The sequence below is a fragment of the Tursiops truncatus genome, chromosome 10 (genome assembly GCF_011762595.2).
Source record: "Tursiops truncatus isolate mTurTru1 chromosome 10, mTurTru1.mat.Y, whole genome shotgun sequence".
Taxonomy (NCBI): Eukaryota; Metazoa; Chordata; class Mammalia; order Artiodactyla; family Delphinidae; genus Tursiops; species Tursiops truncatus.
The window spans coordinates 76031602-76056463 of NC_047043.1; the positions used below are offsets into that span (position 1 = coordinate 76031602).

The 24862-nt window shown below is 41.3% G+C and overlaps 1 protein-coding gene across 8 annotated transcripts in view; it reads right to left on the reverse strand.

Annotated features, from left to right (window-relative positions):
• The window catches only part of CADPS (calcium dependent secretion activator), a 480039-nt gene that overhangs the window by 360422 nt on the left and 94755 nt on the right, over nucleotides 1-24862 (reverse strand). For all 8 annotated transcript variants that reach the window (XM_073811329.1, XM_033865233.2, XM_033865230.2 and 5 more), the window contains exon 2: nucleotides 10486-10599. In XM_073811329.1, the coding sequence (XP_073667430.1) occupies nucleotides 10486-10599 (114 nt within the window). The remainder of the gene's footprint in view (nucleotides 1-10485; nucleotides 10600-24862) is intronic.

Genomic DNA, 24862 nt, shown 5'->3' on the forward strand with positions numbered 1-24862 from the left:
GCTGTGGGAACTGAGAGAGGGCCTTTACATGTTTTGCCTTTGTGTCCAAATCTGAAAAATGGGAATAACAATGGCATTTACTAGGTTGTGGAAAGGATGAAATGAGACAGTCATATCCTGAGAAGCAGCATATAGTGTAGAGACTCAATTGCTCACACAGCCTGGGGCCTTTCTGTGCCACTGAGTGGCAGTATTTCTTTTGGCAAATTAACCTCTTTGTACCTCAGTTTTCTCATCTATAAAATGGGGATAACAGTAGTTTCTACAGCACAAGTGTTTTTAAATGAGGATTAAATGAGTCAATATATGATGAGCACTTTAAAAAGTGGCTCATATTAATGCCATATAAGTTGTTGTGGTTGTTATTATTTTTATATGTAAAGTATCTGGCATGATGTCTGGTACACAGCACTTTACACAGTACATAGTCCACTATTTATATCTCATTTTAGCCTCTCAGTGATACTCATCACAATTAAAACTGAACAAGGATTAGGTAAATATGTATTTAACGCCTGTCTCCCCTCCCCAAATGTCAACTCCACGTGGGCAAGGACTGTGCCTTTCTTGTCCCCCCAAATATCATCCATCTCTAGAGGGGAGCCTGGCGCTTTGAGAGTGAATGACAAGGCATTAGACTCGATCCGTTTTGTAGAAGGAAAAACCAAGACTCCAGAGAGGGGAAGGGACTTGCTCTTGGTAACTCAAATTGGCTGACTCTAAACGCACGGTCTTTTGACTTCACCCTGGCTCCTCCCTTTCCTACGGGTCTCACCTGCCTGGTGGGAGAACCCCTGGTTGCTTTGCTGGTGCTGCCTGGGTCCTGGGATGAAGCAGCCATTAAGAATAATTTGCTTTCACCCCAGTGCCCACCATTCGGGAGCTTATACAAGCTACACAGTTCTAGGGTGTCATACAAGGCAGTGAAGCTGCTGCTTCCCGTTCACAAAGAGGAAACGTCTGACACTTCTGAGCTGTGTCCTGGTCACACTTCAGTAGGTGCATAAATAGCCTTCCAGAGGCGGAAGAAATGTTCACTCCCCTGTCGGATTTCAGGGGATGCCTTTGGTAGGCAATCGCTTGAGGGGCATCTCATTGCCTCCTGCTTCATCACAAAGCCTTCCTTGGGGAGAAGAGATGTTAGAAAGATGAGTTCCATTTGTTGTCAACTGAATGAACTAATTTAGAGAGAAGGGGGGCTGAGGGTGTGCTTCACAGGCTAGAGGCCATGGCCAGCTCCACTGTGCCTGGGAACTGGTACTCAGTTGAGACCTTAGAGTTCATTTAAAAATCAATTATAGAAAAAAAAAGTTTCAAATGAATCCTCAGGCCTTACGAGCTTTAATGAGCTAGGAATTCACCCGAAAATCTGTAATGCTTAATGCAGGTAGTTTCTCCATGTAACACACTGTGCCTCAGCTATAGGTCTACATCTCAAAGTACATCAAAGTTGTGAAGCAAAAGAGGAAGTTTCTGGAGAGGCAGTATAACATTGTGACAAGACTTGTAAACCATGATCCCAGGCCAGCTCTGCCACTAACTTGCTGTGTGACCTTGGGTAAGTTACCTCCTTTCTCTGATCCTCTAACTTCTTTTCTGTACACTGAGGGAGTTGAACTATAAAAGTTTGAACTTGTCTTTTCAGCTGTAATGTTTATACTCTTCTCCATGAGCCCATTCACCCTTTCTTTGGACACTCACTGGGGGAGGGCACGTGCCAGCTGCCACGGTTACAGTGGGGAGCAAAACAGATGCTGATCCAGCCCTCGTGCCTCCATGACATTGTCCTAATCATCCCATACAGACATCATTACAATCTGGGACAAGTGCTAGCCAAGGGAAAATACACAGGTTCATGGGTGCCCGTAGCCAGGAATATATTCCAATATGCAGTTAGGAAAGCCTTCCTGGAGGAGACATGAAATGTGAAAGATGGGTAGGAAAAGAGTGAAAGAAGGAACAATATGTGTAAATACACTGAGGATCTGAGAAAATAAGGAGAAGCCAGTATGGCTGGGGCAGTGAGGGGTAGGAGAATGACCAGTATAAGATGGGCAGAAGGGGTCAGCTGGCCAAGGGCATGGGAGGCCCCATTAAGAACACTGGTTTTCATCTGAAGGGCACTGGGAAGCCACTGAAGGCTTTAAGCTGGGACACGACACAATCAAGTTCACATTCTCTGGCTTTAATGTGGAAAACAGACCTGAAGAGCGACAAGAGAATAGGCAGGAGGCCAGCTGAGAGACACCTTATGAGCATAGGCGAGTGCTGATGGTGGCAGGGCTGCAAAGGGGTTAATTCTTTGTTGTCAGCGCTAACGACTATCAGAGGTGACTTAAAAACATTCAATCAATGATGAAGCCATACCCTCCTCCCATTTGTCCATATCAGTGTCCCAGAAACCTGTAGCAGGCCCCCGTTATAAGCTCTCAGCACCATATTCCTTTCTCCCAAAGCCCTTCCATAGCTGCCATTTGTCTCTGTGACTATTTACTTAATATCTGAGGCTCTAGCTAGACTATAAGTCCCAGGAAGGCAGGAACTGTAGCTGCTTTTTTCCTATTATTTATTCCAAGTGCCTAAGACAGTGCCTGGCACATAGCTGGTGCTATGCTGAATGACAGAATCGGTGAAGGAACAACACGAACAAAGCAGACATCTCAAAGCAGAGACCCTATGGAGATTATATCTGGATGGGGGAACGAAGGTAAAGGAGAAACCAACAAGCACAATATAATGGTCTCTTAAAACGATTGACTGACGCTACATTTTTCCATGGGACCTGACAACACAGGGTAAGAAATGAGGATATTGGCACGTTGGTCCCAGATGGCATCCATAACTGGTGACCCCTGGACCCTGAGCACATTATCTGTTTCCCACAGTCCCTTCCTTTGTACACAGTAACCACTCAATAAATATTTGTTGAACTACTAGCAGATGGCTTTAGATAAGTCACTTAACTTCTGTCAACCACTTTCTCCTTTGCCATCACATGGGGTTCACCCAGCCAGACTTCTTTGATGAGGATCAAACTGAAAGGACTCTGAAAACTGGAAGGCTCCCTCTGTCCACAGGTAGGATATAACTGCCAGGCCCCAGAACGAAAGGAGATGAGTGTAATGTCAAGAGCATAGAGGAAGGAGGCGGAACATCGAGGTGACAGCCAAGTGCCAAAAGGCAGCAAGACAGCCACGGGGAGAGAAGGCGGTAGCGGAAAACTAATTTTCCAGGCACATCATCTGTCTTGGCTTCTCAGTCTGTCAGAAGGGAAGTGGGGCCAGTGACATGCTTGTGTGTCTCTAAAACGACCCCTGAAACTCATTTGTACCGGGAGCTCTATCTGGTACTTTGGGTTTTGTTTTCTGTTTCATTTTTTGGTAACTGTTGCGAGAGGCTTCAACTCCAGGCATAACTCTATGCAGCACATCCATAAATCCTCCCTACCCGTCTGCCAACTCCCAGACAGGTAGGTCATGATGGGAGAGGGCAGATAAACAAATAAATACGGAAAGGGGAAGGGCAGTCAATTCAGCGACTCAACCCCATCCATCAGTCCTTTGCTCCATCGCCAGAGCCAAGCAACCTCAAGGTTGTTTTAGAAACACACAAGCACATCGGTAACTGATGATTGTAGACGATACGGGGTAAAGCTGACCCATCTCCAGCTTCTTTACAGACAGGCTGAGAACACAAGATGGATCCTTTCCTGCTCTACAAAAGCATACCATTTCAACATAAATAAGAAAAATACCTAGATGCTAGAGTAAATAAGATTTTAAAAACCTACAACAACCAGGTTACTAATGAGTTTTACTAATGAATGGCACACACATAATGGGAGCAGCGGGCTTTAGTGTCAGATGACCTGGGATCAAATCCTGGTTCCACCAGGTGCTAGCTTGGTCAGCTGAGCAAATTGCTTCAGCCTTCTGGGCTTCAGTTTTATCATCTTTCAAATGGGAATCACAATCACCCTCCCGTGTAGGATTTGAGTGAAGATTCAGTGAGACAATGAATGTCAACTGGTGAGCATGGTGCTCTACTACAAGAATGTAATAAAAGTTACCTGTTATTTTTAAATAGAGTATCATGAAGCCATTAAAAAGGTAACTTTTTTTTTCATCAGCATCAAAAGATGTCCATGAACTTATGGTTACCAGGGGGTAAGGGGGGGAGGGATAAATTGGGAGATTGGGATTGACACATACACACTACTCTATATAAAATATAACTAGGGCTTCCCTGGTGGCGCAGTGGTTGAGAGTCCGCCTGCCGATGCAGGGGACGCGGGTTCGTGCCCCGGTCCGGGAAGATTCCACATGCCACGGAGCGGCTGGGCCCGTGGGCCATGGCCGCTGAGCCTGCACGTACAGAGCCTGTGCTCCGCAACGGGAGAGGCCACAGCAGTGAGAGGCCCGCGTATCACAAAAAAAAAAAAAAAAAAAAAAAAGATAACTAATAAGGACCTACTGTACAGCACAGGGAACTCTACTCAATACTCTGTAATGACCTATATGGGAAAAGAAACTAAAAAAGAGTTGATATATGTATATGTATAACAGATTCACTTTGCTGTACACCTGAAACTAACGCAACATTGTAAATCAACTAAACTCCAATAAAAAAAAAACCCACAAAGATGTCCATGATATGCTGTCAAACCAGAGACTTCCAATGGTAGGGGTGAAGTGGGGCTGGGGCATAGGAGCATAACCCTTGATTGAGAACATCACAGGTAATAACACTGTTTACTGATGAGAGTATATCTTACGTGTGACTTTTGCAGAAGTCGAAAGAAGATAGAAAACAACTGTGAAATGAAACAAGTGGGTTATTAATATTTTTTAGTTACTTTCCATCTTAACATGGAAATCAAGGAGCTATCTTTATGTGTACAGACACATCAAAAAATACCTGGAAAGATATATGCCAAAATGTAATAGTGGTTGTCTAGGATCATGGGATTACAGGTATTTTTCTTAACCATTTCATTTACATTTTTCCCTACATTGTCTATTTTTATATTTGGCATGTTTGACTTTCACAGTCATTTAAAACACCCCTTTCTACATAGAAAAATGAGAAATTTTACCTTCACTGAGGCAAGGCGCATGTTAATTTCTAAAATAAAAAGCATCTTTGGATCTTAAAGTTATTCTTCACCAGAAAGTAAGGTTGTCCTGGGCAAATTTAGGAAGCACATCTGGGGCCATGAGCTGTGGTACATGATGGTAGATTAGGAACAAAAGTAGTTCTCTTTCCCCTTTCTATGCCCTTTTGCCCTTCCTTGACCTTGTATCTTCCACACCCAATGTCCAGGCCCCAAACTAGGGAGTGGATTGATTCCATAACTTTCAACTCTCCTCTATTATTTCTTTCTTTTTTTTTCTTAATATTTATTATTTATTTATTTGGTTGCACTGGGTCTTAGTTGCGGCCAGCAAGCTCCTTAGTTGTGGCACATGGGCTCCTTAGTTGTGGCATGCGAACCCTTAGTTGCAGCATGCATGTGGGATCTAGTTCCCTGACCAGGGATCGAACCCGGACCCCCTGCATTGGGAGTGCAGAGTCTTATCCACTGCGCCACCAGGGAAGTCCCTCTCATTTATTTCTATACAGCACGTGGGCACTACACCACCACTCTTCCCCTCTAACCTTAATATATTCATAATAGCACTTTCCAGTTGCTAGATTTACAGGGAGGTTGTGTGTCTGAGTGTGTGTGTGTGTATGTGTGTGTGTGTGTTTGTGTGTATGTGTGTGTAATTTAGTCTTGACAACAATTATGCAAGCAAGATCCCACTACAGATGAAGAAGCTGAGGCTCAGATGTGGCTGAGGTCTCACAGCCCGTGTGCAGCAGAAATGGAGTTCAACTCCACGTCTTTTGGACACTCAACTCATCCTCTTAACCACTTGGCCCTCTGCCCCCTCCTTCCTTGCCTGACTTTTTTCACAAGAATGAATGCCTTTAGAATGGCTAGTTACTCTTTTCCTAGGGATATATCTATTTCAAGGCCACTGAGGAATTGTAGTGGTTTTGCTTATTGGAAAATGTGTAGCTTTATTTTAGAAAAATAGCCAGGTGTGACCTGACGTCTACTTTTCTTAGATTAAAATAAGGTCAGTCATAAAGACAAACGAACGTTTGTCACCCTGTGCAGAGAACACCTGCAGTTTTTGCCTGCCAACCGTCCGTCCCCTTCTGATGACAGCACCTCAGTCCGAAAACACATTTGTCACTGCACACAGTTTCAGTGGGACTGTCAATCACAGGACCTTGCAAAGGAAGGACAAGGTCCTGTGACTGGCGATCAGACTTCCCCTTCTGGGGTTCAGATTCAGAGTGCGGAGGCCTAAGAATGGAATGGGGTTGGAGTAGATTCATACCAGTGATGGCGTGTGCATTAAATCCTGCTACCCGGCTTCCTGAGGCTAAGCTGTCCTGGTTTCCATCTTTTCTTTAGGTTGGTTATTTCCTTTAATAACAAAACAACAGTTGTTGTAATTATTAGGGCTTAATTCAGCCACAGTCAGTTTCTTTTGCTAGCAACCGAAGAACTGTGTCTGATACACCATTCAAATCTAGTTTGACAAAAACTAACTGGGGCTTTGTTAGAGAAGATCAGCTAAGACCAAAACGAAACAAAACTCAGTTGTAACAGTGGCGCTGGCGGAAGTCCAGATACCGGCTGTCCTGTTCTAAAATGAGTGTTGGTATGTCTTCTCCCTTATTCTACACTCCCTCTTCCCACTATATCTCCCCATGTTTCCTTCCTGGCAGGATCTCAGTGAGGAAGGTTCTGTAAGACCTTTCCATCCACCTCTTTTCTATGATGTCGGGGCCAGCGTGTGAAGGAACCAAAATCAAGCAGGGAGATGGGGAGGGAGGTGAGGATGGAGGGTGGGAGGGCTTATGTTTCACAATTTGTCTTAAAAGAGCTGAGAGTTAGAAAAGATGAGGGGGCCCTGGAGAAAAGGGTGGGCTCTCTGATGGCTTAGGACCGTGGCTGTGAAAACAGGATAAAGTTGCAGGGCCAGATCTCAGAGCATCCATCTCAGTGCCCACCCTCCAAGCCACAATGAAAGAGATTAAAGGATTAATCTCCTGCTCTGCTTGATCTGCTCTGCCAATCAGGGCCACACGGGAAGGACAAAATAAACCTGCACACTCGCGAGAGCCATAGGGAACCTTGGTCTCCCTCTATCCTGGAGACCAGCTTGCAAGGAGTGCTGGCCAGCTGGGGCCAGACTGGGCTGGATATGGGTGGGCACAGATGGCAGAAGGACAGTGGCTCCCCACTCGCTTTACTTTTAAAAAATTGCTCTTTACTACTCTAGCAAGTTGACAAACCATTATTGTCTTAGCAAAACAATGCCATTGCCTGAAACTGACTTTAGTAACTGACTATAGTAATTTATAGTAACTGACTATAGTCAGTTTCTGGAGAAAAAGTTTGGTTTTTTTTAAATTGTCATTTTCACTGGTAAATTGGGATGTGTCAGTGTTTATACAAACAGTGGAGTGGAGTATGTGTGTGTGCGCGCGCGCGTGTGTGCGTGTGTGTGTGTGTGTGTGTGTGTGTATGTGAGGGGTGGCGGCTGAGAATTTAGAAGGAGAGTATCTGTTGGTTTTGCCTGTTGAGCACACATTCCCCCTTCTGTTCAAAAGCACGCCCAATTTCTTGATGGGAAACCAGGCCATTTTCAACACAACCGGTTCCAGTACAACCGAGCCTGCACTCTGGCTCCAGCGGTGTTATCTGTCCTCGGTCTATGCCACCCCTCATCTATAGTGATTAGTTCAAGAATGGACACAGGGCCCATGTTGGTCCAACCAAGTCACCTGGGGCCTTTTGCTGGGACTCTCAGCAAAGAAGTACTCTCTTTGCCCCTGGAGTTGCTAAGCTGGCAGGATGGGAACTTTCAGTGTTGTTCACATAGAAAGAACCTGCCCAAGAATGCAGCCAACCGGGGAAGAACAAAGCCGAGGTGTGGGGGGAAAGATACCCACCCTGCTGGCATCTTTGGAGTCTCTGGATCCAGCCACATCGATCCAGCGAAAGCCAGATCTATCCCTGGACTTTAAGCTGCTTGGGCAAACAAATCTCATTATTGGCTTAAGCCAGTTTGACCTAGGTGTCTGTACTTGTAATCCAAAGAGTCCTGCCCGGGACAGATACTGACAGGGAAACAACTGCATCCCAGAGGAGGGCAGAGAAAGACACACGAGCTTCTCCACTGCCCAAGAGTAGAGGGAGAGAGAGAAAGGGATGGGTAATCAACCTGGAGTGTGCCCCAGTGAAGGATTAATCCTGATCCCTTGACTGGGGACCTCTGTTTCAGAGGATTAGGCTTCCCAGGAAACATGAATCTTAAGACTCTCTAAAGCTTTGCTAATGACTATGGTAAATAATTAATACCCCACATTATTTCCTGTTGCTCAGATCTTAATATTAAATATTCAGTAATTTCTTAAGGTCTGTATTCTCACCAGACTTAAAGGAAGCTCTTTCAAATAAACTAGCCACGATAGAGGAAGATATCAGGATCACTATAGATGTCGTGGTAATTTCCAGAGACTCATTAGCAAGTTGATGACTATTAATTTTCAAATTTAATTAACAGACAGAAGTGGCACTTTCTTGTAATTTATATCATTAGTCAAATGAGCCTTCTCATTAAGATCTGCAATCTACAAGTTTACAAACTGGTGAATGACTTTAAACATGGAGAACTATTGATAAGGAACTACCTGGTCTCAACTGGGTTTTGGATTTTGACGAAAGGGAGAAAAATTAATTTCATTCCCTGGTGGTTTCTAAACAGAACTTTTCTTAAATATATTTAGGTTATTCACTACCACACCACCACCGTGATTACAAACCTCATTTCCACTCTCCCTCAAATCCAACCAAAAAATGTGTCACATCAGAGAAAGCACCAAGTTCGACCCTTACTGGCAATCATTAATACTACTTGTATTAATGAAAAAATGTTTAAATTTGACACATATGAAAACAAACCAGATGTCTAGAACAGATCCAAACAGAAATTTCATTGAGGAAACGGTGTGCAAGATGAGTCTGTGGATGGACCCAGCAAACATCACAGAGACAAAGGCTGTTTACTATTAAAGGCTAATTAGGAAACAAATCAATAATATTTTCACAAGATCTAATTGCAATCTTGCTCAACTCTCTCCATGAAAGAAGGAGTCAAGTGCTGGAGCAATAGGAAGGAGAGTGTTACGGAATCAATCAAATAACTTTTTTAAAGCATCTTCTGAGAAATGGAACACCCAATGGGCAGAAGAAGCATGTACCTGGAGCATCAGCAAAGTGGGAGCACCTATGTTTTTGTTTTAAAATAATTTTCCACCTAATAATTGAAAAAAGAAAAGAAGGAAGAAAATCAGCAAAGCAATCCCACAGGGGAAAAATCAGAAGTCTGTTGGGTTTCCTAACACCTACTTCACAATTTATTGTTATTAGGTTGAATTGCATATGGCAGGATTCCATCAGTTTTTTAATGCTTAGGGGGTGGTTTCTAATGGTTTTAATCTAGCCTTGACAATAGGTAAGACATTTGGGGCACAGGATTCCAAATACAGAGAATATCTGGTTCAGATGAAAATAGATTAATACAAAGTTAAATGTCTTTCAAAGACCAAATGATATGTATGTGAGGTAAACATTACCAATAGGAAGATATGGCATGTTCACTTCATTAATGACGTACAAACGATAGCAAATGTGCACATTTTGAAAGAATAACTACAAAATTTAAAATACTAGTGGAATTCCAACTTCACTTTACTGATAACTAAACCTCTGAAGTCTAGAGGTGAAAATTCACTTGTGGTATATACTCAGGATATATTTTCTCACTTATAGGTTTCTACCTGAGAACAGTGCTGCATTTTGGATGCTGTTCTAACTTGCAGAAAAGAACTCACAGCACCATTTTAACGGAAAGAACAAGGAAGCTAGTGAAGGCAACATCCTTTGGAGGTGTTGCCATCCTCTAGAAAGTGGGTTAAGTGGTGGGAAAATGCTTCCCATTTCAAGTCTTTCAAGTGAGTTCAAGTCTTAGCCTGTGGCATTTTAACAGCTGTGTGACCTTGAGTAATTAACCTAACTTCTCTGAGCCTCAGTCTCTTCATCAGTAAAGTGGGAATAACGGCAGTACCTAACTCAAAGACTGTTGTCAAGATTAAACAAGAAATGGTACATAAAGTACTCACCACTCTGCCTGTTATAACAATCGGTTGGCAAACAGTAGCCTTTCTTCCCCACTCCCCCCATACCCTGCCGAACAAAATGCTGTTTTCCTTTAAATTGTAACCAATCACCAACCCCTTGGGCTCAGGAGGGATGGCCCTGTAGAAGGCCAAGGCTACTATTCTCACCGACCAGTAGTTCAGAAACTCTGAGCTTCAGGCTCAAGCAGTCTTGGCATTCTTCTGCCCGGTGCATCTTACCTCGTAGTAACTCTGGACAGCATTCATAAAGGCTTCGTCAGCCACGATTTGGGTTTCCCCATTGAGAAAAGCCTGAAACCGGTCCTTGACTGTCTGCAGCTGCTGTTTGCTGATCTGTAAGAAACAGAGAAGTAGGGGACAGTGAGGAATTTCTCTAGACAAGGATCACGGTTACTTTACGTTGAAGATGCCAGGCCCACTGACGTGCTAGAGCCGGCTTATACAGGCGTGTGGGAGCTGATTATTATATTCACGGGAATTCTGTGAGGCAGTTGTTAAACAAAGCCATTACTAAAAATTAATATAAATTACAGCTAAATTATATTGAAAACAAGGGTAAGACACACTCAAAATTCAATGCTTCCTGGTTATTTTATCACATTTGCTATTAGCTGAGTTTTTGAGGTCACTTACATCTATGTATTTGTATGGTGGAAATGATATAAAATGTGGTGCTACCACACATTTCTTCCCAATTTTGCATTCAATGATTTTTTTATTGGAAGCTAGACATCAGCCAAGGTGGGAGTGTTTACACCATGGAAATTGGCAAATGCTACACATCAGGGTTGGATTCTTTTGTTTTGTTTTGTTTTTGTTTTTTGGGGAGATGGTTTTTTCAACACACCATTGCACGGGCCCCTCAGGTGGTCTGAAATATCCTGCTTTACAAAGATATAATAAACAAAACAGTAAGGTACTGACATAAAAACGGACACGTAGATTAATGGAACAAAATTGAGAACCCAGAAATTAATCCACGTATATATGGCCAACTAATATCTGACAAGGGAGCTAAGAATACTCAATGGGGAAAGGATAGTCTCTTCAATAAATAATGTTGGAAAACCGGATATTCACATGCATAAGAATGAAACTGCACTCCTATCTTACACCACTCACAAAAATTAATTCAAAATAGGTTAAAGACCTCAATGTAAGACCAGAAACTTTAAGACTTCTAGAGGACAACGTAGAGTAAAAGCTCCTTGACATTGGTCCTGGCAGTGATTTTTTGGATATGACACCAAAAGCACAAGGAATAAAAGCAAAAATAAACAGGTGGGACTACATCAAACTCAAAAGCTTCCACATAGCAAAAGAAATAATCAGCAAAATGAAAATGCAACCTATGGAATAGGAGAAAATATTTGCAAACCATCTATCTGATAAGGGGTTAATATCCAAAGTATGTAAGGAACTCATATACCTCAATAGGAAAAAAAAAGAATAAAAAAGTGCAGAGGACTGGAATAGACAATTTTTCAAAGAAGACATGCAAATGGCCAGCAAGTACATGAAAAGGTGCTCAATTTTACTAATTATGAGGGAAATGCCAATCAAAACCAAAATGAGCTATCACCTCACACCTGCCAGAGTAGCTATCATCAAAAAAACAAGATACAGGTATTGGCAAAAGTGTTGAGAAAAGGGAACCCCATGAACTGTTGGTAGTAATGTAAATTGGTGTAGCCACTGTAGTTCCTCAAAAAATTAAAAATAGAACTACCATAAGATCCAGCTATCCCACTTCTAGGTATACATCCCAAGGAAAGGAAGTCACTATCCTGAAGAGATATCTACACTCCCATGTTCGTTGCAGTATTATTTATAACAGCCAGAACATGGAAACAACCTACCTGCCCATCAATGGATGAATGGATAAAGAAAATGTGATCTATGTATGTATACACACACACACACGTGTGTATATATATACATATGTACACACACATATAAATACACAAACACATATATACACATGTATACATATATATAACAGGCACACATTGGATTATTATATACACAGAGACACAGACACACACGTTGGAATATTATTCAGCCACAAAAAAGGAAATCCTGCCTTTTACAACAACATGTATGAACCTTGAGGGCATTACGCTAAGTGAAATAAGTCAGACAGGCAAAGATAAATACTGTACGTTCTCACTTATATGAGGAATCTAAAAAATCTGAACTCATAAAAAGAGGGACTAGAATAATGGTTACTGGGGGTTGAGGGGGAGGGGAAATGGGGTCCAAGGGTGCAAACTTCCAGCTATAAGATGAGTAAGTTCTGGGCATCTAATATGTATAGCATAGTGACTATAGTTAACAATACTCTATTAAGTACTTGAAAGTTGTGAAGAGAGTAATCTTACATGCTGTTACCGCAAGAGAAAAACAGTAATTATGTGAGGGGATGAAAGTGTTAACTAACCTTATTGTGGTTAGATTTCACAATATATACATGTATCAAATTGTCACATCAGACATCTTAAACTTATATATGTTATATTTCAATAATATCTCAATAAAGCTTGGGGGAAAATACCCTGCTAAGTGCAGCATGGCAATATACAAAGGTTTTCAAACTTTACTGTTGTTACATTCATGATCACATGAAAGGTGATATTTAGGTCGAAGATACACTTCCAGGATGTGGCATAGATAATTTGGGCAGTAGGTTATGTGTAATTCCCTGCCTCATCAAGCCCCCTTTCTTCCCCACGTAGGAAAGCCCTGAAAGATTCCTATTTATTCTTCCTCCTCCATTCTCTGTCTGGCTGTGTCCCACTGTCCTTCAGTCTCAGCATGAGCAGTGCTAACTTATGAAGCCCTTCCCAAACCCTAGCCTACATCTTCCTGCTAAGTCATTCTGGGGCACATCATTTATTCTAACTACTTGTTATTTAACGTCAAATTTGTTAGATGATCTGCCTTTCCTTGCTATTTTGTTCTTTGATGTTTCCCCAGGGCCAACTTAGTGCTTTAATACATGGCAGGCATTCATGTTAAATGAATGAGTGAATAAATGAAGTGTATGGAAGACAAATTATTTTTGAGTATCCTTTCATCAGTTCTAATTTATCGAAAAAGAAAGTCAGCTAAAAACTTTACTCTTTTAACCATTATTTATGCAAAGTCACACTTCCTAATTAACAATGGGACACTGTGAGAACTGCTGCTCTAGTAGAAAGAGGAAGAAGATTATTCCAGGCTCAGTTCTATCGACCATTGTGTCATCTTGGAAAAGCCACTTAGGTTCTCAGAATTGGCCACAGACTTAAAAGCCTTTCTGGAATAGGGCCGGGTTTAAATAAATGAATGTTATCCTAGCCTCAGTTTTCTCACTTGAAAAATGATGATAATCCTTATTACTCACTATCTTGGGATAGTTATAGCTACTCAATCACATGAGTTCTTTAAAATTATGAGTTTGTATATTCATTTAGAGTGTTTGCATCATCAGAGTCAATGTAAGTCTTGTTAGTAGAAAATAAAGCTTCAAGCTATATTGAAGAGTATTGAAGACTGAAGCCTCACAGGAGCTTTAACTCCATCAGGAAATGAATCAAAACAGACTTTTGAGAACAGACATAGATGAAAGTCGGGGTGCTTTAGCTAATTTTTGTACTTGGGGAGAAGTGGGGAATAGTGAATTGGGGCGCAGATATAGAGGGGGTAGTTTTGTTCTAGAGCACCACTGCCCAATGTCAGTGTAATTTTACATTTTCTAGTAAATTTACATTTTCTAGTCACATTAAAAAAAGTAAAAAGCAGGTGAAATGAATTTTCATATACTTTGTTAGACCCAACATGTCAAGATAATATCACATTGACATGTAATCATTAGCGAAATTATTAATGAAACATTTTACATTCTTTTTTTACACTGTGTCTTTGAATCTAATGTACTGTACACTTAAAGTACATCTCAATTCAGAATAACCCCACTGCAACTTTTCAGTAGCCACATGTGGCTAGTAGCTACCATACTGTACAGCGTGGGCCTAGCGCATGGAATGAACTCACTTCTAAGCCGCTTAAGCTTTCCTGTTCTGACGCAACGATATTGGTTATCAGAGGAGTTATACAGAAAATCATAGTTATTTTGTATGTGCCTGAAATCATTTACACCGAAATATCAGGCAGTGGTTGATTTGCTCATAAAAATGACACCATCATGTGAATTTCTTTTATGCAGGTGGATTTAAGTCTCAAACCTTTACAGCATAGCACCACCAGAGGCATCTCACAGAATTTCTTGCTCAGAATTCCTTCCAAGTCTGGATTCATATTAACTCTGCATGATTTGGGAGGTGGGGTGGAGTGGGGTGATGGGGCAAGAGAGGGAAGGGAGATCCATAAACCGTGCTTTTGCCTTAAGTGCTTAAGTAATGTGAAACAAAATAAGGTGCACACCATCTGAAGCATAAAGATTGTTGACTCAGGCCAAATCCATTATCACCCTAACCTTTTGTTAAATAAGCCTAGTGTTCATTTATTTTAAGAAATATTTACAGAGCACCTAGCCCCTGCCTGGCCCTGCCCCAGGCCCTGAGGTCAACAAAATACATTCGACCTCTCAACTCACCGGCCAGGGCTAGGCACTGGGGTATCAGCATACCAAAAACAAACAAAAGTACGGTTTAGGGTTTCAGAGGAGAGAGATTACAGACTATAAAATTCACAAAACGAAATTTGAAAAATAGATATATGTATAACTGAATTACTTTGCTGTATACCTGAAACTAATCCAACACTGTAAATTAACTACACTATGATATAAAATTAAAATTTTTAAAAAATTACCACAAATGGGATGGTTTAAAAAAAAAAGAGAAGGCCTCCAGGAACATTCATTTCAGTTGAGTTCAGAGAACTCACATCATGAAGCCCCACAAAACATACGCCACTTCCCTGGATACCCCAAGTTCCAGGCAGGAGAGTTAGGGACAGATTATCGTAGCAGAGCTATGTTTGCATCTGGGCTTGACACCTGCCCATCCGTGTTCACTACTTTTCTCACCACTAATTTAACAAGCATAGTGTCCACTTAATCAACTCACTAGCTGTGTCCACTAGGCAAACGGCTAACCTCTGGACACCTCAGCATTTTTTACCTGTAAAATGGTGCCAATGGTGACCTCATACAATCGTTGTCAGGATTAACTGCGATACGTAAAATAGCCACTGCAGAACCTGGCACACCATGTACGCTCAATGGACATCAGCTGCTGTGAAGCTTGATCCTCTTGAGTCTTCGCCTTGAGAAAGGCAAAGACTGTGCCCTTGAGAAAGCATGCCCGTGGGAAAATTCCACATGTATCTTCAAAATCCAGCCCATGGGCTCCTTCCCAGCCTTCCCCAGCTGGAGTTTTCTACTTGCTCAGGACTTTGTTCACAACCCTAAGGGCACATGCATCATGCTCTGGAGTAGTTCTTTACTTAAACGCCAGTGCTCAGAGGCAGGATCAGGAGTTGAGAATGTAGGCTTGGGGTCAAAGGGATATGGGTTCAAATCCTAGTGATACCACTCATTTCCAAGGTGGCTGACCTTGGGAAAGCTACCTTCCCTAAGCTTTGGTTCTTCAAATATAAAATAGGGATTATAAAACCTATTTCCTAGGGTTGCTGGAAAGATGACTAGGAAATGGGATGATGTAGCCATGGATCTTAGCACACTCTGGGACAAAAGAAGAGTCCAATGATAAGGGGCAGGCCACAGGCTAAATGCCCCAGGGCCCTTCATGAGGTGGCCTCTGTCCACTCCTGGCTTTGTCTCGTCTCACTCTGCTCTCCAATGACTCTGCTCTGGCCACACTGGCCTCTTTTCTCCTTCTCAAATTCACCCTAACCTTTCTTGCCCAGGAGCCTTTGCACTTGCCGTTCCCCCTGCCTGAGTTGCTCTTCCCCTGCCTCTCCCCATGGCTGCCAACTTCTCCCCCTGAAGACTCAGCCTACCCAGCATGTCCCACGAAGGTCTTCTCAGACCACCCTGCCTACCATCATGCTCCCCCAAACTAATCCAAGTTGCCCTAGACCCTATGCATTTCCTCCACAGCCTTTATGACAGTCAGTATTTACCTTTTTCTAAGATAAATTTATGTGATTGAATTATAACGTGCATGTAGAAAAATATACCTCATAAGCACAAAGCATGAGAAATCTTCACAAAGTGAACTTTCCCATGGAACCAATCCTCTTATCAAGATAAACAACATGACCTGGACCCCAGAAGCTCCTGCACGTCCCCAAAGGCATTACCCCCCTCCAAAGGCAACCTTTTCTTTTTTTTACATCTTCATTGGAGTATAATTGCTTTACAATGTTGTGGTAGTTTCTGCTGTATAACAAAGTAAATCAGCTATATGTATACATATATCCCCATATCTCCTCCCTCTTGCGTCTCCCTCCCTCTCACCCTACCTATCCCACCCCTCTAGGTGGTCACAAAGCACCGAGCTGATCTCCCTGTGCTATGCGGCGGCTTCCCACTAGCTATCTCTTTTATTTTTTTTAATTTTTTTATTTTTATTTTTTATACAGCAGGTTCTTATTAGTTATCTATTTTATACATATTAGTGCATATATGTCAATCCCAATATCCCAGTTCATCCCACCACGCACCACTGCCACTTTCCCCTCTTGGTGTCCACATGTTTGTTCTCTACCTCTGTGGTGACCTGACTTCTATCATCACAGATTGATTTTGTCTGTTTTTGAACCTGACGTCAGTGCAATCAAGCATTACGAGATTCTGGCAGATGGTTGGGGGTAGCAATCCCTTGGTCATCCTCAGTGCTGAGTAGTACAACATGGTATGACTCTACCACTATTTATCCATTCTCTTATTGATGGACAGTTGGGCCTTGTTTCTTTATTTTACAATTCTGCTTTCTTTTCATTGTCTATCTCCCTGTAAGAGCATCTGTTTCACAGGTACAAGAAGCACATCTGTCTTGTTTAGTGCTGTGCTCCTAGTGTCTGGCACATAATGGGCTCTAACCAATTATGCGTTGAATGAATACATATGCTTACTGAGTGTTTAATATATCCCAGGCACAGTATTAAGCTCTGAAGATATAAAACGACCAAGGCACAGTATAGTCAGAGACCATATTCATTTTTGATTCCTTAGCATTCTTTTGCTGACTGTATAAGTGAATGAAAATCTCTCTTAGGAACTCCCTTAAATAACAAGTCTAAGAACCGATCTGTAGGACAGATAAAAGTAACAGATCTCGATAGGATTGAATCCTGAAGGTGACCTTGCATGAACACACCAAGATAATTGGCCCAGAGTAACTGACGGTACAACTTTAAATAGACAAACAGGCTTCTATGAGCCGCTTACAAACAGAATCCTCCTAAAATAGAAGGCCATCTCAAAGCATTCAATATGTAAGGAAACCACTTGTGCATCAGATCAGAATTCAGAATTGAAGTAATGAGTTCCGAGAGCAGAAAGCCTGAACCGATGAAAGGTAATTATTGCAGAGAGAAGTGCTGCCGCAGCAGCATTTGCTAGAACTCTTCAAGCATTCTTGGCTCAATCCACCTCATTAGGCAGGCCTGAAGATTCCCACTGCATTTCAGGCAGTTTGTAATCTACTGCAGCATTCTGGACAAGTGTGAAATGGGATCCACAGTGAGGAGAAAACCACACGTTCTAAGTGCTGGTCTCAGGAGAGGCAGTGTCGAAGTTAGACCAACTCAGGTCAAATCCCAGCTTGAATACAAGTCCTTGGGCACGTAGTTAACACTGGTTTTCTCCTCTGTAAATCGGAAATAATCTTATCTACCTTGTAGGGTTTTTGTGAAAACTAGATGACATGATATATGTAAGGTACATGTAGCATATATGACACAGAGTAAGGACTTAATAAACGAAACTAAGAAGTATTATTGTTAGGATTTCGTTTTTCCTTTCCCCTTTCAATCTTTTAATCTTATTTCAGTGCTCCTTTTTTCTTGTTTATTCAGTCATTTGAAGTTACATTTACCCCCTCTTGTTCTTCCCATTTTAGAGGCTGAAAAGCCAAGTACTTTTTTCCTGTCACCATTGCAGCTATAGGTAGCCATGTGACAGAGGCAGAAAGGTATTGAGGGTCTTCTGGAAAAGCTTTTGAATGAAATACTCATAAAAAGGAACCTATCTGCGTGTATAACCTTTTCCTTTCTTGCTGCCTCCCTCTTCTGCTGAGGATACAAATATATTGTCTAGAGCTGTGGTGTCTACCGTGTAACCATGAAGGAAGGTTGTGTTGGTACTTATATTTTTGTGGAGCTGCTCAAATATTTATAAAATGTCCATCTCTGGCCTTCTCATTATGTGAGGAAAAAAATGAAGTGATATTTGTTCAAGTCATTGTGTTTTTTCTTTTACTTGCAGCCAAATGCTTTCCTAATGTATACATACGGCTTTCTCTAGGCATGAAAAAAAGCATACTTCCTAAGGTGCTGATTGGTTAATATGCCTCCTATGAGAGCAGCAATTGTGCTATGAAAGAGGAAAGAAGCAATGCTTACCCAGAAAGAATGACTCTAAAATGGTAGCATTCTAAGCATAGGGAAAAGGCAGTAGAAAATCGTGTGGGGTGTTCGAGAGATGTTTCAATTATACACGTACATGAAGTCCTTCTCTTAAGTATAAGGTGAGCACTGTAGATTACAATCTATTAATGTGAGCTATGTTTTTTCTTTTTTAAAAAAGAAACTATTATTCCATTACAGAAAACTGACAAAAATGTCAAGTACTTTATTTTTTATTTTTTTAAAATCACTCATTTTATTTATTTTAAAATTTATTTATTTATTTTTGGCTGCGTTGGGTCTTCATTGCTGTGTGTGGGCTTCCCATTGTGGTGACATGAGTCACCACAATGAGAATAATGTCTAGAGCATAGGCTCAGTAGTTGCGGCGCATGGGCTTAGCTGCTCTGCGGCATGTGGGATCTTCCCAGACCAGGGATCGAACTCGTGTCCCCTGCATTTGCAGGTGGATTCTTAACCACTGCGCCACCTGGGAAGTCCCTCAACTAGTACTTTAAAAGCTTAAGTTAGTCTAGAGAGATGAGGGCAATGTTTATTTAATTTCCTTTCCTTGAAGGTTATCAAAATTTATATTCGTCCATTAATTTTATTCATAAATAAAATCTCTTCCTACAACCAGACTAAAATATATTCTACCCTAAATGAAGTCTCGCTTTTAGGAAAAGTAAAAATCATATCATCCTAACCAAATATTTACTTATTTCCCTAAAATTTTTAGCACCTTCTATATTATGTACAATTATACAACATATCCTGAAAAAAGCTGTTTTATGTGAGTTTTGTTCACTTGCTTGAGGAAATAAATCAATTTGAAAGGCTTCATCACAGAAAAATATGACAATAATTCTGAAATGTAAGCTGAAAGGGCAAAAGTATTGAAGAGGGAGAAGTTATGCTAGGGCTGTAACCCTGGCTTTCTCTTTGGAACATGATTTTCCTAAATTCAACCATTCAAGTAATGTTTTCCTAAGTATGCCCTCTCTATATACCAACCATGCTACTATTTACTTAAATTTTGTCCTGAATATATTTCAAATAACTTCATTTTTAAACTGAAACTCTAAGCAATAATACTTGTGAAATCACAGGTTTTATGTACTAGCTATAGCTTACACAGATATGTACTATTATCTTCTATCCATCTACCACATTTTTAAAAGTGCTTCTTTAGAAAAAAAATTTTTATCTGCGATATATAAAAGTTCTTGCTCCTTTTTCAAAATTTTAGGGCAGCAGCTAAATATCTTTAACTTAATTACTACCTTTAAAACTTCAACTTGAATTTTTAAATCATTAAATAATAGAAAGACCAACCAACGTGTTATTCCTAAAGACCTATTTGGGCAGGAGAGAAAGAACGAAGCGTTCTATGACCCAAGAAAAATGACCTTGGGAACAGAATTTAAACACCAAGCTGGAATTCTCTCAGAAAATACTTATTTAGTAGAAGAGGAAAAAAATTAGGAAAAATGAATTTAGAGAATGAGACAGACTAATAGTTGGATTAAAGATGGGATGAGAGGAGGTAAAGGATACAGGTAGAGGCAAAGAAGGGATGGAGAAAGTAGCCTGTATACACACTGCAAAGCTCTTAAAAGTTGGATCAAAGGTCCCATCCTTGAATGCAACACTTCTAGTTTTTTAAAAAATAAGATTATATTTTTCCAATTTGGAAGCACTCAGGCAGTATTCACCCAGAATCTTCTGACAGATGGTCAGATATGAATTCTTAGACTCAAAGTCCTCATGGAGAGTTGTTCAAGTTGCCACGAGTCTCAAATATTTTGGTTTCAAGTCTCTTTACATGTTGAAAATTTACTGAAGACTCCAAAGGAGCTTTTGTTTATGCAGTTTACATCTACTGATATGCACTGTAATAGAAATTAAAACTGGGGAGTTTAAAATATTGATGAATTAATCAAAAATAACAATACATTTTCTACATGTTAACCTAAATAACACTCTAAGAAAATAACTATATTTTCTAAAACAAAAATTAGTGAAATGGCTGGCAACATGATACAGTATTGCAAATTTCTTTCAAAAATTAATAGAAGACAGCTGGATTCTCAAATCTGTTTCTGCATTCAATCTGTTGTAATATGCTGTTTTGGTTGAAGCATGTGAAGAAATTCTGGAAGCATGTGAAGAAACCTCCCACAGATACGCTGTTGGAAAATGGAGGGATACTTTAATAGCCCTTTGAGAGAGATGTGGATTATCTTTGATACTATACCAAAGCTCAACTAGTGGTACTTTCTTAAAAGTTTGTTGCAATGTAAAATTGGAAACCTCATCAGTGACCTTTCTGTACTCTATTACATTAAAATTCATTGGTCTATAGGGGTAAGACAGGAATAAAGACACAGACCTACTAGAGAATGGACTTGAGGGTATGGTGAGGGGGAAGGGTAAGCTGTGACAAAGCGAGAGGGAGGCATGGACATATATACACTACCAAACGTAAAACAGATAGCTAGTGGGAAGCAGCCGCATAGCACAGGGAGATCAGCCCAGTGCTTTGTGACCACCTAGAGGGGTGGGATAGGGAGGGTTGGAGGGAGGGAGACGCAAGAGAAAAGAGATATGGGAACATATGTATAACTGATTCACTTTGTTATAAAGCAGAAACTAACACACAATTGTCAAGAAATTATACTCCAATAAAGATGTAAAAAAAAAAAATTCATTGGTCTAGCTTGCTCTTTGAATGAATCATTTCTCCATGCATGGTTTTTTAAAAGTATCATGCATTGGTTATAGGGAAATAGTAAGTAGTTCATTGAGTTATGAAAATATTTCAAATATTGATATATTTCATTACACAATAACAAAAAGTCGTGTTATTTACTATCATACTGGCATAACTAAAGAAGCATTTAGGTGTTAGGAAACTGTCAAGCTATACTGGTGGATGGAAATTTTATCACTGGCAAAAAATACTATCAATTGCTTTTCTTGAATTAACAGGCTACCTCCATTCATTTTCTAGAAAACATTGGCAAAACAACTAAATTTGCATAACCTCAGTTTTTCCTTTCTTTTCTTTTCCTTTTTCTCAGTTGATCTTTCAAAGTAAAATTGATGCTCCATTACAAAAAAAATGGCTAGTTCATTGGCAACTCAATCAGTCCAGTCCCTTTCCAGGAGACAATCACTGCTTTTGTTATGCAGTCTGAGTGCTCTATGTATATTTACCATTTCATTATACAGAGTATTCAAAGGGTGTACTCAGGGTCAAATTTTAATGAAACCAATAATGTCTACTGCTTCATCAAGAAGAGTACCCAGGGCTTCCCTGGTGGCGCAGTGGTTGGGAGTCCGCCTGCCGATGCAGGGGACGCGGGTTCGTGCCCCGGTCCGGGGGGATCCCACGTGCCGCAGAGCGGCTGGGCCCGTGAGCCATGGCCGCTGAGCCTGCGCGTCCGGAGCCTGTGCTCCGCAACGGGAGAGGCCACAGCAGTGAGAGGCCCGCGTACCGCAAAAAAAAGAAAAAAAAAGAAGAAGAGTATCCAGTGAGTCTGGCAGTTTTTAAACAGTGAGTAAGTGGCGGTAAGGACGACAATGACTAGTATGGTTTGGCACTAGCAGGTTCATTCACCATGGCTTTTGCACCATTAGTGCACATGTCAACACACTGGGGCAAAAAAGCAAATAGTGTCTTAGTATTGCTAGGGAACTCATCTTGTAGACCCCCAAGGGTATATGGACCACACTCTGGGACCTTATCAGAGGGATCTAGCGAATCACCAACCTTGACCAGCTATTAGTGCTACCAGGAAGGCAGCCAGGAGGAGAGTGGAAGGGTACAGTCTTAGAGAGGGAAGCGGGGAACAGAACATGCTGCAAGGTCTTACGTGCCTAAGTGCAGAGTTAGGATTTAACTCAAAGTAGGATGGGCAAAAACCACTGAAATGTTTCCTTCATGACATGTCAAATCTGACATGATTAGAGAGCACACAGGATCAGAGAACACTCATGAGTTCTCAGGTTCAGAGAAGAACCAGGAGAAGGTTTCACGCAATCTAAATGACATCTAAGGAGAGGCGGGTCTTGAATAGTGTCTAAAATCTTAGTTGGCAGAGATAGGAATACTGGGGAGAAGGAAGGAGGGTCGGAACGTGGGAGAATGAATGAAAAGGGCATTCATGAGGGGGTTACAGAAGGAGAGAAGAGAGAGAGAGATGATAAAATGTGGGACCTATATGGGGGGACAGAGTAAGACTTTCTTTTGTCAGTTTATAATTTAAACCATGCTGATTAACAAAAAAAAAAGAGGTGCTCTTAGCACAAGCATCCAGCGTGTACAACAGGACGATCCAAAAATAAAGTCACAACAACCCACTGGAAATGGAGCGGCAGAGAGTTTCACTTGGCTGGAGCCCAGATCGCAAAGGCCAGCACGGCAACACGTGGAATCACGAAATCACTGAACACCAGTTCAGTGAGTCTTATCAGGTTCAATAGTGAACGTATCAGTAGCAATTATTTCCAGAGAAAAAGCTGAGGAAATCTGAATGCAGTCTACGTAGAAGTTATAATAGATTCTTTAATGTAACACCTCACAAACTGGGGGGCGTCACCAAAACTGATGCACGTCAGAACCTTGTCCTGTCGGTCATGACAGTGAAAGAATGTACACTAGATCAGCAGTTACCATTCAAGCTACTATGGTATTTGGACGGATGTGGAGATCTTAACTGGTTCCAACAATCTTCATCATTATGCAGAGTGGCAGAGGGAAGAAATAGGACAAAGTCGGGAGGTTTTCTGAAGCTGGGAAACACTAAAGACACAAGTGCAAACCCTTATATAAACGATGGACTTTAGTTAATAATACTGTATCAATATCGGTTCATCAGTTGTACCAATGTCCCACACTAATGCAAGATGCTAATAATAGGGGAGACTGTTGAGGGAAGGGGGGATGCCGAGTATGTGGAAACCCTGTACTTTCCAGTCAATTTTTCTGTAAACCTAAAACTGCTCTAAAAAATAAACTAGGTTGATTAAACACACACAACACACACACACACACACACACACACACGTGCAAGTTTTCTATACAGGGAACCAAATATAGCAGCACGCACAATGCAGCCCTAGGCCTGCACAGGGGAGAACAGAAAATCCTCCCACTCAAGCTTGTCCTGAGATTCAGAGTAGCAAAGAGTAAAAAGCCATCAGTGCTCTCGAGTTCCACTGCCCAACGCCTTGTTGCAATATGAACCAGCTGGATTGGACAGAGGTTTCCAAAGACCTTTCTGCATCCACAAATGAGTTCTGGCTTATTAAAATGATATTTCTTATTGGCTCAATTCCCTCCCCCAAGATTCTGTTACTGATAATTTAAAAGCATTGGTGATGTAATTACCCTTGCTCTGTCCAACAGAGAAACAGTGTGGGTTCCTTTTGGAAGTGGCTGAGAGCGTAAATTTCCTGCAATTTGAGCAATACCACTTTTCCTAACAAACAGACAAGCAGTGTTGATTTCATGTGCGGGTAAGCACGTGGACAGACTGCGTGGAATATCACTGAAATCTCTTTAAGGAAAGTTGCTTTTTTACCCATTGGGATATTTGTCTGCAGTCGGGGAACAACATGCTTTTATGCTGTGTCTAGAATATTGCCCCTATGGGCAATAAGAAGTCGAATTGTCATTTTTCTGTAAGTCCTCACAACTCCACTGATGCATTGTTCTTTTTTTGGCTATTGCTGCCATTGGAGAGCATTTCCCTCTGCCCTCTCCCTTCACTTTCTTCACTTGGCTAAAGCTTACTTTTCTGGCAAAATGCTAATAAAGTCCCCTCTCTCTGATGGCCCCTCCTACTCCCTAAGCTAGATCCCCTCTGTCTGAATTCCCTCCTCCCCTGCCTCTTTGCATTTATTATATATTAACATAAAGCATGAACTTGGAAACAGGCAACCTTGGGTGAGAGGACACACACTTATCTACTCATATAACACATAACTGGGAGGCTTGTCCCAGGGTAGACTCCACAGTCTTCCTCAGGAGTGTTCACTGCCCTGAGGGCTC